General features: G+C 37.6%; 2 protein-coding genes across 8 annotated transcripts in view; one reads left to right on the top strand and one right to left on the bottom strand.

The window, feature by feature from the left end:
* LOC113676488 (arylsulfatase B) overlaps positions 1-9,579 on the bottom strand; it is an 11,827-nt gene extending 2,248 nt beyond the window's left edge. The window contains exons 1-9 of the mRNA XM_027193153.2: positions 9,405-9,579; positions 8,500-8,587; positions 7,944-8,103; positions 7,449-7,561; positions 7,044-7,190; positions 6,644-6,811; positions 6,117-6,286; positions 5,306-5,590; positions 3,724-3,947 (exon numbers count right to left, since the gene is read on the bottom strand). Of these exons, the coding sequence (XP_027048954.2) occupies positions 3,724-3,947; positions 5,306-5,590; positions 6,117-6,286; positions 6,644-6,811; positions 7,044-7,190; positions 7,449-7,561; positions 7,944-8,103; positions 8,500-8,587; positions 9,405-9,430 (1,381 nt within the window). The 5' untranslated portion in view covers positions 9,431-9,579. The remainder of the gene's footprint in view (positions 1-3,723; positions 3,948-5,305; positions 5,591-6,116; positions 6,287-6,643; positions 6,812-7,043; positions 7,191-7,448; positions 7,562-7,943; positions 8,104-8,499; positions 8,588-9,404) is intronic.
* Positions 62-14,031, top strand: LOC113676490 (adenosine receptor A1). 7 transcript variants are annotated; one of them, XR_016183644.1, is made up of 3 exons: positions 62-334; positions 3,734-3,968; positions 5,806-6,541. XR_016183644.1 is itself a non-coding variant. In XM_027193156.2 (2 exons), the coding sequence occupies exon 2, from the start codon at positions 12,875-12,877 to the stop codon at positions 13,859-13,861; it is 987 nt and encodes a 328-aa protein (XP_027048957.2). In that variant the 5' UTR covers positions 3,827-3,968; positions 12,849-12,874; the 3' UTR covers positions 13,862-14,031. The 7 variants fall into 7 exon arrangements, 3 of the variants coding, with proteins under 3 accessions (XP_027048957.2, XP_089052509.1, XP_089052507.1); XR_016183646.1 differs by having other exon boundaries at positions 81-334; positions 5,848-6,541; XR_016183645.1 differs by lacking the exon at positions 5,806-6,541 and adding an exon at positions 12,849-14,031 and having other exon boundaries at positions 87-334.

Raw genomic sequence — 14,031 nt, 5'->3', positions numbered from 1 at the left:
CGGTGACCAGCCGCGGTGACCAGCCGCGGTGACCAGCCGCGGTGACCAGCCGCGGTGACCAGCCGCGGTGACCAGCCGCGGTGACCAGCCGCGGTAGTTTTTCAAACCTGCGAGAGACTTGGAACACATTGCTAATGCAAGCTCTGATTGGAACTTGGCTTTTTAAGTCACAGTCACATTCTGGTTGCCTGGCTTAAGATCTAATTGAGGACTGTTCTTGCTCTTGCTAAGCATATTATTATTGTTGTCGAGTTGACGACTATTTTGTGAGCGCTCGCTTGATTTCATAATGGGCTTCAATTCAGAGCAGGCGTCTGCCGGCCGGCTGAGAAAGGTTAGAGTTTGTTTAAAAACGTAGCTATCATTGCGAAGAACGATACATCAGTTGAATATATTTACATTTAAGCCTTTGAAAATTAATCAAGATTCATTATTTATATCCCACTTTGCTACATGCTCATGTCCAAATTCACGACACGGGCAAATGTAGTTTTTTTCATTTCACCCACTGATTCTGGCCAATAATTTCTCCTGTTTTCCGTACAACTCAGTGAAGTCAATGTGTGGCAATATTTGAACTTCTTTAGTTATATCATGATCAACCAGCAGTCGGCAACCGTTTGACCTTTATGCTAATACTTGTATTTACAAATTAGTATCATGGGTTACTAAGAGTTTTTCGCAAGTATAATTATGTAAACATCTTTGAGACGTTTTAGATTCGAGCGCATTTTTTAGCAATATTTTATTAAGGTAACGGAGGACATTTGCTGTTTACATATCCTCGTATAATAACACTCAAGAAGATGGGGAATTCTCAAAAGCTATTCAAACCCGTGACTTTGTCATGGCTTTGCATAGCCATCCGCCATTGATTCGCCCAATCACCCTTGGGTTAAGATGAGGCACTCACCATGTAAACGTGGAAAAAGTTCAGCATCACTTAACCCTTTTACTGCTTAGATTTGATTGTTAAATCTCAGCACTCTAGCTGCTTCACATTTCCTTGCAAATTAGTAACAAGAATTTGGTATTACATCAATATAGCAACTTCTACATGATAAGTTTGAGCATTCTCATCATTTTTCTACTTGATAATCATTGGATATTATAAGATGAAGATACATGTTAGTCACCTCTTGTAGTTAAAGGGTTGAATTTGATGTTCAGGCATTCACTATGTAAACTTAGAACAAGTTCATTATTGGTTGAAGTTCACCCTTTAACCTTTTAACTACCAAGATCTCATTAGTAATTCTTCTTACTGTCTGCTATACAATTCATAGGATTCTGATTTGGAGAATTTGGTATTGGATCAACCAATAATCCCTTAATTGATATTTTCTTTATTCTCATTACTTGTCTGCTTGATATTGTACTGATAGTGTAAGAAGAAATTCTGTCTAGGTCACTAGTGGGACTTAAAGGGTTAACTGCTTAGATCTGATTGTTAAATCTCAGCCCTCTTAAGCTGTTACACATTTCCTAGTAAATTAGTAACAAGAATTTGGTGTTACATCAAGATAGCAGCTTCCACATGATAAGTTTGAGCATTCTCATTATTTTTTTTTTCTGGATAATCTTTGGATATTATTGGATGCATTAAGAGACATGTTAGTCACCTTTTGGGGTTAAAGTATGAAATGTAATGTAAAAGTAACGTAGAAATGTAAATGAAAATTGTCATTGTTGGTGCCCCATATTTAGCCAGGTGGTTTTTAGAACAAAAAAATTAATGAAATGACAAAAATAAGTGGTCAAACATTTTAAGCAGAAATATAATTTGATGGGCAACATTCTAGTTTGGGGTAAAACAACAGTTCATATGGGAATGTCATTCAGTATGGGAGTGGCACTGCAAGTGACATTCTTAAATCATTATTATAATGAGAAACTATAAAACATTGAAAGCATAAGTATTGCAATAGCCTGAATTTCATTTTATGAAGGATAGCCTCCTTTTGGTGCAAATATGCACCAATATTTTTCTAAGGAAAACTTAGAGCTTCAAGAAACGTATAATTTTCAAGGACAAATATACAAAGTGGAAAATATTTGGTCATGTGATACATTTAGATCAACTACACACAAGCAGAAATGGTTGGTGGTTTATAACTCAGTACATAAATTATATAGTTATGTATTATACATGTACACTTTTTTTCCTAGCTTGTGGCTAATTGTGGAAACTCATCTTTGAGAGAATTTTCACAGTCTGTTTTCAGTTTTCTCCACCAAGTGGATGTGATTCTACCCTTTTGTGTTAGTTGATTATCTCATTTACAATAAAATCCTTGCTTTGAGATCTGTGTTAGGATATGAGACTATTCAATGATTTGTAAAGGAGGTGAGAAAGAGGTTTCTGGGAAAAAAGGAAAAAAGGAAAAAAGGAAGCTGGCCAAAGGAGTAAATTCTGTTTTGGTTTGTGTAATAGATATCTCTCAAAAAGCTTTAATATTTTTAACTCAGACTCTTTTTTAGGGAGACAGATTGATTTTAGCATCTCTTCATCTTTCTCTTAGATAGATTAACCAATATTGGTAATATTAATTTACAGTGATGTATTTTCAGAAGCCACTTATCTGAGAGTGCATGAACTTTCTAACTGACTTTTTCCTCGACCTATGCATATTTTTGTGGGAAAAAAGTTTAAAAAAATTGAAGCCTCTCTTTTGCTATATTTGGTGAGAAAACTATAGGACAGGTTCTCCTGGTTCACAACTCAAAGTGAATATTGTCAGTGAAAATATTCATAAAGACTTACTGGTGAAAACACAAGTTGTGGCAGGTGTGATTTTATCCAATTTGACAATAAGAGAATCTGTGATTTTCTTAGTGATAGGCATACACTAAGAGTAGGTATACAGCTTTGAATGCAAAAGACTAAAAAAAGGGAAGAGATTATTTAATTGTTTTGTGTTTTTTTTGTGGGTGATGATAATACTTGGTTGTGTTGATTATGAAAGACAAGCCTTATTAAGTTTACTTCAAGTTCTTCATCTTTACCTCATTACATGACCAGCTCCAAAAGAGAACTTATTTCCATGCCAAAAAAAAAAAATTTTCCCTGTAGGGTTCCCTAAAGAGTGGGCAATGAAAGTCAGGTAGTATACTTACCTTGTGCTTAATCTATGGTGACTAAAAATGCAAGGGGAGTACATTTAATTCATATGAGCAATATTGATTGATGTCCACATCAACCACTCTCATCTTAGGGAAAAGGATCAATATTCCCTTTAGTTATTTTAAGATGTTTATCATGCAAGAGATAATGCTTACGTGAGCATGATTTAGGTTCTTGTCTCGAGATTTTTAGTCATGTCGTCGGTGAGATCAAAAGAAGAAACATCAGGATTACACACTGCAAACAGGTTGTAAAATGTTTATCACTCAAATAGCGGTGTTCGACTATGCTGTCAACAAGACATCTATTCCTTTTTTGCTTGATTCTCTGAACTTTTCGACTCTTTCAGCAACAGAGTTTTCCACATGACCGAGGGAAGGAAGGGGGTAATTTCTAGTGTCTTTTGTTTCTGTTTGACTTTTTTCATCTGGTTGTATAAACAGGGTTCTATTAACCGGGAATAAGTATTTCTTGAAATCGTAGATCACAAATACATATGCATTTGTAAATCTTTTGAAAGCCACGCATGTTTTACACAATGTAGTAGCGGGCGTCTTAATCAAAATTAGTTCGTTGGTTAATTGCCATTGTTTTCTTACCGCTTTCAAGGTCAAAAAGACAAGCTTTGTGATGCTTTGAGTCGCACATGCCTTTGCCATTCGTCCACGGGCCGCAGTGGATTTCTGCTCCAGGAAGTGTTGGATTTGCCTCCCAGGGAGGAGGATGTTCCGTCGGGTACCTCGCGTGCCATCCTAACTGGTACGTGTCATCCATCCCAACCACAAGTTTGAATTTGCCTTTGCGGATGGCTTCAAAATTTCGTCTGTGCGTAATAATGATCAAGGTGAGAATATTGGAGCTTAGACGGTAAACAAGTTAAAATGATTATGGGTCGTGCTGTATGAAATTGTAATTACATAACTGATTGGTCCACATCCCAGAAAATCGAGTAATTGAGAAGCACGCTCAAAAAACCCGGCTGTCTGCCGACAAACAGCCGACATTCGTTTGAGGGGAGCTGTTCACAGTTACCGAGAATCGAGTTTGATCCAGTTTTGCTCACTTTTTTATCACTTTTTTGTTCACCTTTAGCTCTACGTTAGCAAAGTATGAGGCGATTCGCCTTATCTGTTGCTCTCGAAGATCTGGGAAACTTATCTTCTCTGAGAGAATACGAAGGTCTGTTAAAACACTTAGGTTAGAAAATTGCTGTTCGATCGCCGATTTATCCGTCGAGAAAAAACGTGATTATTCGATGGGAATAATCATGACTCCCGACAAACATTGTGGAATGGATTGGTAGAGTATGAGCACTGCTTTAAACAAAATGTGAACTGCCCAACAGTCATCAAGGCTATACTGTTTGTTTTGTTGTTTTTAACGACGCGCTATGTAGAGGTTTATTTGCAGAATGCCAGTCTATCGCTTCTTCGCCGTTTATTGTACTGAAAAGGTAGAGACATTGTCATTTTGGTCCAAAACACAACACAGTGAGCCCGCGCAGCGAACAGTGCTGGAACCCAATACTATTCTCTGTGAATTTCCTTTAGTACTTACAAGGTGAATTTGTTTAGCCATCAAGAACTTCTTCTGTTCGTAATAATTTCCTTTATTCTCGTGACCTAAATGTTTTTCTTTCTGGGCAACACTGAGAAGAAGTTAGATGCGTATCACCCTTAAGGGTTAACGGGTCAAAATCGTAAGAAACTGTTATGTTTTGCCAATTGAACCTCTCTGTCATTCTTTTTTCGTAAGCTGATTGACCTCAGAGGTTTTTGCGATGAATAGAAAGATTCCGGCACCCAACTCTCATGCCTCTATTTGCAACTTAGCTGATCGCGCGCTATTATTATGTTGCTCTGACCACGTTGCAGTTCACTGATCCTGACACTAATGGGCAAGTTTAAACTTACCTTTTCACCCATACTGCAACGGCACAAGTCAATCAGCTATTGGAAGTGAATGGTGTCCGACCTGCCACAATTTTTTTTAAGCCAAATCAAATCCCGTATGGGCCTGAATTTTTCCAGGTCTTATTTAAACTACTAGTTCAGTTGTGTTCTTAGCTGCGAGGATCTCTTATATTCGTTTCTTCACCGCAGTGCACATATATGAATTTCATATATCTAAAATCATTATATTCGTACTTATTGTTAAAATAAGGAAATGTCTAAGGCTTACCTGGGGTCTATATTATGCAACACTTCATCCCGAGGTGATGGTGCGTCGTTCGATATCGTCTCCCAAACGTTCTTTCCGTCAGTCCTGGCCGATATAAGCTCTGCATCACCTCCCCCTAAGTGGTATAGAGTCGCTGCCCAGTCTGTTGCATCAATCAGTCCGGTGCAAACACGGTTTTTCTGCTTGATGAGATCATTAGCAGTGTAGACAAAACCAACACCTTTCACCCCACCCTCCCACAGGGTGTCTTTGCCTGCCCGGAAGGGGAAGTTTGAGCCAGCATTCCTATTCCAGAAACAAAATCTGCCAGTTGACAAGGAACCGAACGTAGTAATAGCTAACAACTAATTCTTATTTGAAATTACACGTGATGGTTTGAAATGTTTGACATCAAGAGAAAAGAAATCTACCACGAACTCAATTCATGGACTCCATACACTGTCACTTCGATTACCGGTCACTTTTCCGACATGTCAACACGCCTAAATTTCAACTTGCAGACAACCAACTCGCCAACACCACTTGTCAACTTGCCACCTCAGGTTAACTCGCAAACACCAGTGGTCAACTCACCGACGTCAATTTGCCGACAACTTTGGTCAACTCGCCGACACAAATCTTTGTTTACTCGATTTGTGACGCTAAAGAACTGTTATGTCCTCTTTGAAAACGGAGCTAATATTAATTTACATTCGATTTGATAATTGTTGTAAATTTTCTTTTAATTGTCCAATGTCGGGTTCAAAGACTATCAAATGTTTAAAACTTTTTGCGAACCACACCAGTAGTAATGATTAGTGGATGTAATTACCAGTTGAATCCATAAGGAGCTCCACCGTTGTCAGTGGTGAATATGATGACAGAATCCTGTAGCATTCCTTTATCTGCGAGTGCCTGCTTCACTGCTCCAACCGATTCGTCTAATGATGTTACCATGGCAGCGTATTTTTGTCTTCTTTTGTCTTTTATAAAACTGAATTTCTTAGGAAAGACCGTAAATAACTGATCATTGAAACAAATTTTATGATAGATGTATTAATATTAATCATTAAAAATTGAGAGAATACCCATTAAATTTTATTCCCTAAAACTAATAATATTAAATAAGGACAACTTAAGCTGATTTAGTGCCGGTATGGTGTTTTTTTTCTGATGGACCTAAATAGACTTCGCATATTTGGTTAAAGATGCAACGTATAATAGTCTGTTGAATAAAAATAAACCTATAGACATTGTGTCTATAGGATAAAAACCTTGTTTAAAATTAATTTTAGTATGCTCGAATCAGATGATGTCTACGTTTAATGAATCAAATTAGTATTTAGCTGGTTCTATTACCTCAATAAGATGTTTTGGTGCCTGCAAAGGATCGTTCTTATTGGCTGAATGCGCTGCTTGGTGAGCGAGGTACAAAAACATTGGTTTAGAATTGTCGTGAGCATTGATCTTTTTTATGGCCTCATGGGTGAAGAGATCCGTGGCGTAGACTCCATCTCTTCTGATTGGCTGGAGCATGATAGAATAATGACAGTTAAACTGTAGTGACAAAAATCTACTTATTAGGATCGGAAGATATCAAAATCTTTCTTACTGGTTTTGCCACTGCCTCTTGGTTTTACATAAGCTAAAATGGTCAGCATTCAGTGGGAAGTTAGAGTGGCATGTAGAGGAGAACGATCTATTTTTCGTTTGACTTTTTTTTATTTCTGTTCAAGTCGTATACTTTGCCTTTGCCTACCTTCTCGTTATCTCGAAGATCATAGCCCCAGTAATCCTCAAAAGAGCTGTGATCCCAGTAATCCTCTTTCGCACCCAAGAATCCGAAGAAAGAGTCGAAGCCTCGGTACAAAGGTGTATACTCCTTAGTGAAATATCCAAGATGCCACTGTAACGAAAAAGAAAGTTAGGCCTCACTTCTTATCACCCACCATTCTCTTATCTTTCAAGTACTAGATGAGTTCAAAGCGAGCAGAACATAGAACTGTCGTAAATAATTTAAATGTCGTGTAAAGTTTATGGTGCAAGCTTATTTGAGCTGTAATACGGAAAATTAATGGCCTAAGCATGCACCCTACGTGTTCATTACACAACTAGAACGCCCAAGCAATTAAGTTTGACACGTGTATGCTGTGCACTTGCGTACTTTTCCAACCGCGTGAGTCTGGTAACCCAGGGATTTGAGATACTGCGCTGTCGTTATTTCCTTCAGTGGAAGACCATAGGGCTGTGCGGCGAAGATAACGAAATGTTGAATACCTAATGACGAGGGAAGAGACATTTCCATGAGCTTTGATTCCCAAAATTATTTTTAACGCTAACTCGGTTTTTTTTTTGGATGAAGCGACTGTCTTGTCTGATCTAGATCTAAATTATACTTACTACAAGGATCCACAGTTACTTGTTAACAAACACGTGTTATGATAAACTTTGTTTGCAAAGTCGCAAAAGACATAACATTACCTTGCTCCCGTAGTTGTCAATTTATCTATGACCTTACTTTTAATCTATCATGCATCATTTTACATTATTCTGTATTGCTTTGATTCATACGTTTTGCAAATCAGTCAGTTATGTCGGCATATATATATATATAGTAACGACCAAAGAAAACTGTTTGAGCTGCTCATGTTTATCTTACCAAGATGGATGGGGTGTTTTCCAGACATGATTGACGCTCTAGTCGGAGTGCACATCGGAGACACGTAGTAGTTGTTTAATATGACGCCTTCATTGGCAAGTGCGTCAATGTTTGGTGTTGGAATTTGAGGGGAGCCATGGAAACCTACATCATCCCAACCCTAGAAATTCAATGTGGTTTAGAAGGCTTAAAAACTACATCATCAGAACATAAGCTCTAGAGTATGATTTACGACATCTTAACTATCTTTAATAATTCCTGAGACGATACTGCGGTGATTTTAAACCGCACCTAATCAATCGATTGCAGAGGTCATCTTCAGGTGTCTATGTTAACCCCACCCCACTCCCAAACGAAATACGTGATTTCAGTCACTGGCCTAGGAACTGACATAGTAATTGAACGGTAAGGAAATAGTTATGAGGAGAGCATCTGTTATATCGTCCAAAATCGATTAATTCCCTTGAAAATGGTCGAGAAATACGTGGACTTGAAGTAGTTGACAAAAAGGCTTTGAGTGTTTACTTTTTAGGTCTTTCTAATGTTTGATACTTGCCAAATCGTCTGCCAGAATAAAAATAAGATGTGGTTGTTTCTTTGTAGCTCTGCAAATTGATATTAACATACTGAATAGGCAAGGTAACCTGGAAAGCAAAAGGAGGAGAGATGTTCAGTGACACTAATTAATCAGAATCAACTAAGACGTTGGCTGTCATTTTTTCTTCTTCTATCTGCTTTATGTGAACCTCTGTTTATATTTAAGTCTTGCCCATAAACAACTGAAGCAGCTCCCCTGAATTATAAGTAATCCCATCGGTCCAGAATTCACATGTTTCATACGCACATGCGCTCTGATTGATTGGGGAAGAGTTATTTTCGAGATGCTAAAAGATATAATTTTCTGTAAAAAGGCCATTGTTTTACGCCTTAGCCAACACGAAATTTTTCGTCGTAACCTCGATCTGCATGTATGTAAAATCAAATGAATCATAGCATTTTGAGAATGAACGCTATCTTAACCACAACAAAGTAATTATGGTTAGAATGAAATATTAAAATCATACCAATTTTTCTTACTTTGTTCACTATTTGAGGCAATTTTAGCATTTTCCTTATTGAACAATCATGAGATCTCTATCGAAGGCTGGCGTTTGTTGTAGAATTTATGATCTGAGTTCACGTTCACAAGAATTCGGCCACCTCTTGTGCAAGTGATAAACAAAACTTAGGTAGGTGTTAATGAGCGTTGGCTTTTTACTACAAATGGTTCGTAGTTATACTTATGTGTTTCTAGAAGCAGTTAATGTTTATGAAATATAGAGTAAATCGTGGTATTTGAATAGTTCTTTAGACGAAATATCGAATCGTTTACTCAGTAAGAATACAATCAGATCAGTTATAATCAGGTGTCATCGACAAATTAATCCGCCTAGCCCCCTAATTTTGCGAGGTGTCACATACCAAAGGTTTAGTTTTGTCAACTCCATGTTGTCCTGTTTCTAAGTTTTCGAGTCTGTCAGTGTTGTTAATGAGTGTGTTTTCTACAGCGTTATTTTCCTTGGCACCTTAATTTCCTTTGCTTCAAACTAAAATACGGTTTGTTTACACCCAAACAACATGTTCCCGTCCCAAGATTGATGAAATTGACCTGTTGTTGCCAGAAAAACAAACAAAATTCCACTTTTATTTCTACTGTGATAGTACGAATCGTAGTAGATCTTTTTATAGCGGAAAGTAGATGGAAACTAGAAAGAAAGAAATTTGCAATTCCTCAACGCGATGCTCTCTCGTTTTCAAGTAATGCTACCTCTAACAGGCACTATGTGTAATTCACTTACAGAAATCATTTGCTTTTTTCTCTAAATTACTGCATTTTGATCGTCTAGACCCGTTTCCATCAATTTATCGATTAAAAGATAAGGCAAGGTATGGACCCGTCTTGACGCTGGTGAGTCATAGCCGAGGCAAGCAAACCAGTTGTTTATTATATAAATAAAGCCGGTGTCCTCTTATTAATTTAAATGTTTATCTTATTCCTCGGAACATAACACTCACGCAAGAGGAAACCAAGAAAATTGGTTGACGACAGCAAGCGCTGCAGCGTGAGAGGGAAAATATCCGTTCTTGCTCAGCTACATGCGTAGTCAGCCAATCACAATTCATGCAATCAAGAAAATAAAAAAAAAGGATGAAATTTAGCAAAAGCGCAGTGTTATTATTTGGTTACGATACAACGAAAACTTTCTTTCAATTCAGTAGCAATTGATTTCTATCGGGCAGAGTTATGTTATGCTGATTGAGATGCTTCTGATCAATAATCAAAAAGCCAGAAGAGATTAGCAGATTTTTGCATATTGTCATAGCTTTTCTAGTATCAGACTGAGTTTCCACATTAGCTAGCCTGATGGGTCGTGTAGTGTGTGTATGGAACATATATGTTAATACTGAATTATTTAACAGTGTCGAACACTATACACATCTAATTGATTGGTTAATGGAATATTGACGTTTCAAAAACAAGACTTGCACGTTTCTAAGTCCACTTATAAAATGACAAAGCGCTGGACTACTTTTAACTTTAAAAAGATGTGACAACTCTGTGAGTGGTTACTTGGCCAAGTATTTGTCTGTTTCGAGAAAAAGCTGTTTTGTAATCCATACTGAGAATGTATGAAGCACTGTTGTATACATGTATCCTGAGGGAAAATGGTTTCCAAACTAGATGTAGATGTCAAAAATAAAAACAGCTGTTTCAATTTGCTTATTTCCGCTTCAATTTCTTCCAAACACACTCCTGAGAAACCTCGAGGGCCGCAGGTGGTTGAAGAAAGACTCTCCTCAAATCCTATAGATTCCCCAAGTCCCTATGCATTCCTGATGGGAATAAAAACCAGTTCAGTTGTAGGGTTGGGAAAGAGCTAAAACTTGAGATCGTACCATCGATTGAACTTGAAGTAAGTGAAACCACTTTTCCACCCGTCTAAATAATTGTGTAGAGAATAACATAAGGACTGTACGAAAGTATCTTGAATTTATAAAGATTAGTATTCCCAGCGCCATTTATTGAACACATTAAAGCCAGCCAAAGCGGACGAATGCGAACATACATCAATACGAGGGGCTATGTAATTGTTATTATTTGCGAACAGAAGCCATTCTTCTTCTTCCATAGTCGCTCATAGTTCTGCACGGTTCGTGTGGGCCAAACTGTTCATACAGGTAAAACTCACGAGAAACAAAGCTGGCGAAGATAGAAATTCAACACGACGATGGTAAAGGGACTCATAGACTAATAGACTAAGGGTACGCATGTAATTTTTTGCTTTCATTATTTTGGTAATTCGCCTATTTATCATACCCACCGCCGTGCCAATATTGAGGTTTGTTTCGGATCATTATCAGCAGCTGGGAACAGACCCTTATATAAAAGAAAAAAATTTTTCGTGCTCGTCTGACTCAAAATTTGAAATTACAATAAAATAAAATTAAAGCAAAATTAAAAGTTTTTTTTTCAGTTTTTCTGCACATTGCTATTTTGGAGACCCTTTTGGTTGATGTCGGTATTAAGTGTTTGGCTAGAGTTATATTTCCCACTGTAAAATTTATACCAGAATTACATGCTTGTGCATGTCTTTTAAAGTAACAATGTAAAAATAAAAAAATGTGCTTGATCGCATTTTAACGCAGTAAAAGACGTGCTTTGTAGGGCGACGTGACCAAAGCCTTTCAATTCGAAGAGGCATTCGCTGTTGTATGAACAGCTGCCACGTCCCAATGCGGCGAGTGAGCGATCGTACAAACATAATTAAGCCTTTCCTCGAAATACGTTGCTGGTGCTAGAAACAAATAAAAGAAAGTTTGATAGGTTTGTGATAAGGATTATTTTTTTGTTGCTTTTATTTAAGATTGGTGAATAGGACTGCATATCGTCGTGAGATCGTAATGTTGGTAACCTGAAGGAACTCAAAAGGTGTCTAAAGACTGTCGCGTTGTTCTTCTAATTTGTTCGACAGATTATTTAATGAAACCTTACATTATTCTATTTTTCTTGTGATTGTCAACCTCTTGTGCTGTAAAAATAAATACTGGTTTTTTTTTTCTTGTGTACTTTTTTCTTCTTTAAAGTCCAAACATCCGCATTCACTAATGCAGCAAGTAATGACGGATTTTTTATTTCTACAGAGATGTCAGTCAGATACGAGGTTAAGCTAAATGAAAATGAACAAGCTCCGTGACTGAATGTCAGAACAAAGCGAAATTATAAGGCACAAATTTAAAAAAGTATTTTACTATTCTTTATAGGACTAGAAACAATAATTATTTGAAATGAAAAGTTCAGTAATTTCAGAAAAAAAGCACCATCTTTATCTCAATATGAAATGTTTATCTTATCTGGTCTAGGATCTCAAACAAATAAATGCAGAATTTAAAAGACACGTATCAATCAAGCTACATTCACCATATCTGATTCGAGATCTTGTGATCGAAACGGCCCATTGTATTGTGAATTACTTGCGCTGAAGAAAATCGAATTTCCAACTCTGAAACGAAAACACAATAGGTAGCTTTGATTCACCATTTTTAACCATTCTTCCCATTTTCATTTTTATATCCAGCCTTTCATTTAGGTATGCATTCGTTAAATAGATAGGGAAAAAAATTAACATTGTGTTCAGCTTTGGGTTAATTTAATTTGTCTACGCTCGTTTTCATGATCTTTAGTGATCACCTTCTAGTTGCGTATTGAACTTCTTTGACTTATTAGTTAACCTTATGGTATAATCGACAGATATCGGCCTTAATTTAATACGTTGTTTAAGCATGAACGATGACCTTAGTTAACGCAACGGTCATTAACTTCTGGCGTGGACCTAACTGTTAACCCGGATGTTTCCTTACTTTCAGCCGCTTAAGTCTTTGTAAGCTGAATCATGGACAAGCACAACATTACTTTGAGGCCGAATGAAAGTCAGTTATGCTGTCAAAGTGATATTGAGGCAACCTTTTCCCTTGTCTCTGGCATTTCTCTTGTTGTCATATCGTTTATCACTATCGCTGGGAATGGTATGTTGTGCGTGGCCATATACAAGAACCCACTGAAACGTTTCCGTTCCGCGCCAATGCTCTTCGTAGCAAACTTGGCCGTTGCCGACTTCTTAACAGGCTCCATCGTGGATCCTTTGTACATTACTTACAACTTTGGCTTCAACCAAGCTAAAGACTATCAGGCCGCTTTAGCAGTAGGCGATCATGCTTCATATATTACTGTCAATGTTTCTCTTTGCACTGCGGTGGTTCTTGTCATCGACCGATTCCTGGCTTTGAAAACCCCCTTTCGTTACCGCAGATTCATGACGAAACAAAACGCGGTAGGAATCGTGGTCGTCTTGTGGGTCTATTCCATAATGTTCAGTTTCCTGCCACATATGGGTACGCACGACACTGCGTATTATTTGTTGGATCTACACATCCACGTCACTGGGAGCCTGTTCACTCTGACTGTTTTTCTCGTTCTTATTTATCGACTTTCTGTATTAACCAGAAATCAACGAGCGGGTATGACTGACTCAAGTCCTCAACTTGATCAGCGAGGAAGATTACAACTGGTCCGCGATAAGAAAACGATTTGCACCTTTTTAATCATCTTAGTTGCATGTTATATTTGCTTATTGCCCTACTACATTTACATGCACGTATTTTTGTTCTGTGCCTCGTGTCAGACAAGCTGGGTGCCTTTAGTTCTCAGCAAAATTTCTGAGCCCATAGTATACATGAACTGCGCATTGAATCCATTTATATACGCTTGGAGACATAAAGTGTTTCGGAAATCACTGAAGATTGCGTTCATGCCCAGCCAAATGAGAGTGAAACCAGAGGAAATGAACTCGCAGAGAACCTCAGGGATGTCAATCTTTTAGGTCCTGAACCCCGAGCTCAAAGAAAAGAAAGCTTAAAAGTTAAATTTATTAGATTAGTGCATGCTCCTCCGGCCTTTACACAAAATGGTAACCGGAGAGAAACAAGTCTCTTATTCCATCGCTAGTTTGAATTATATTTTATGTAATAAATCAAGACGTATGTCCCAACT

The sequence above is a fragment of the Pocillopora damicornis genome, chromosome 2, assembly GCF_964200805.1.
Source record: "Pocillopora damicornis chromosome 2, jaPocDami1.2, whole genome shotgun sequence".
NCBI classification, from domain to species: Eukaryota; Metazoa; Cnidaria; class Anthozoa; order Scleractinia; family Pocilloporidae; genus Pocillopora; species Pocillopora damicornis.
This window is presented reverse-complemented; position numbering and strand designations above follow the sequence as displayed.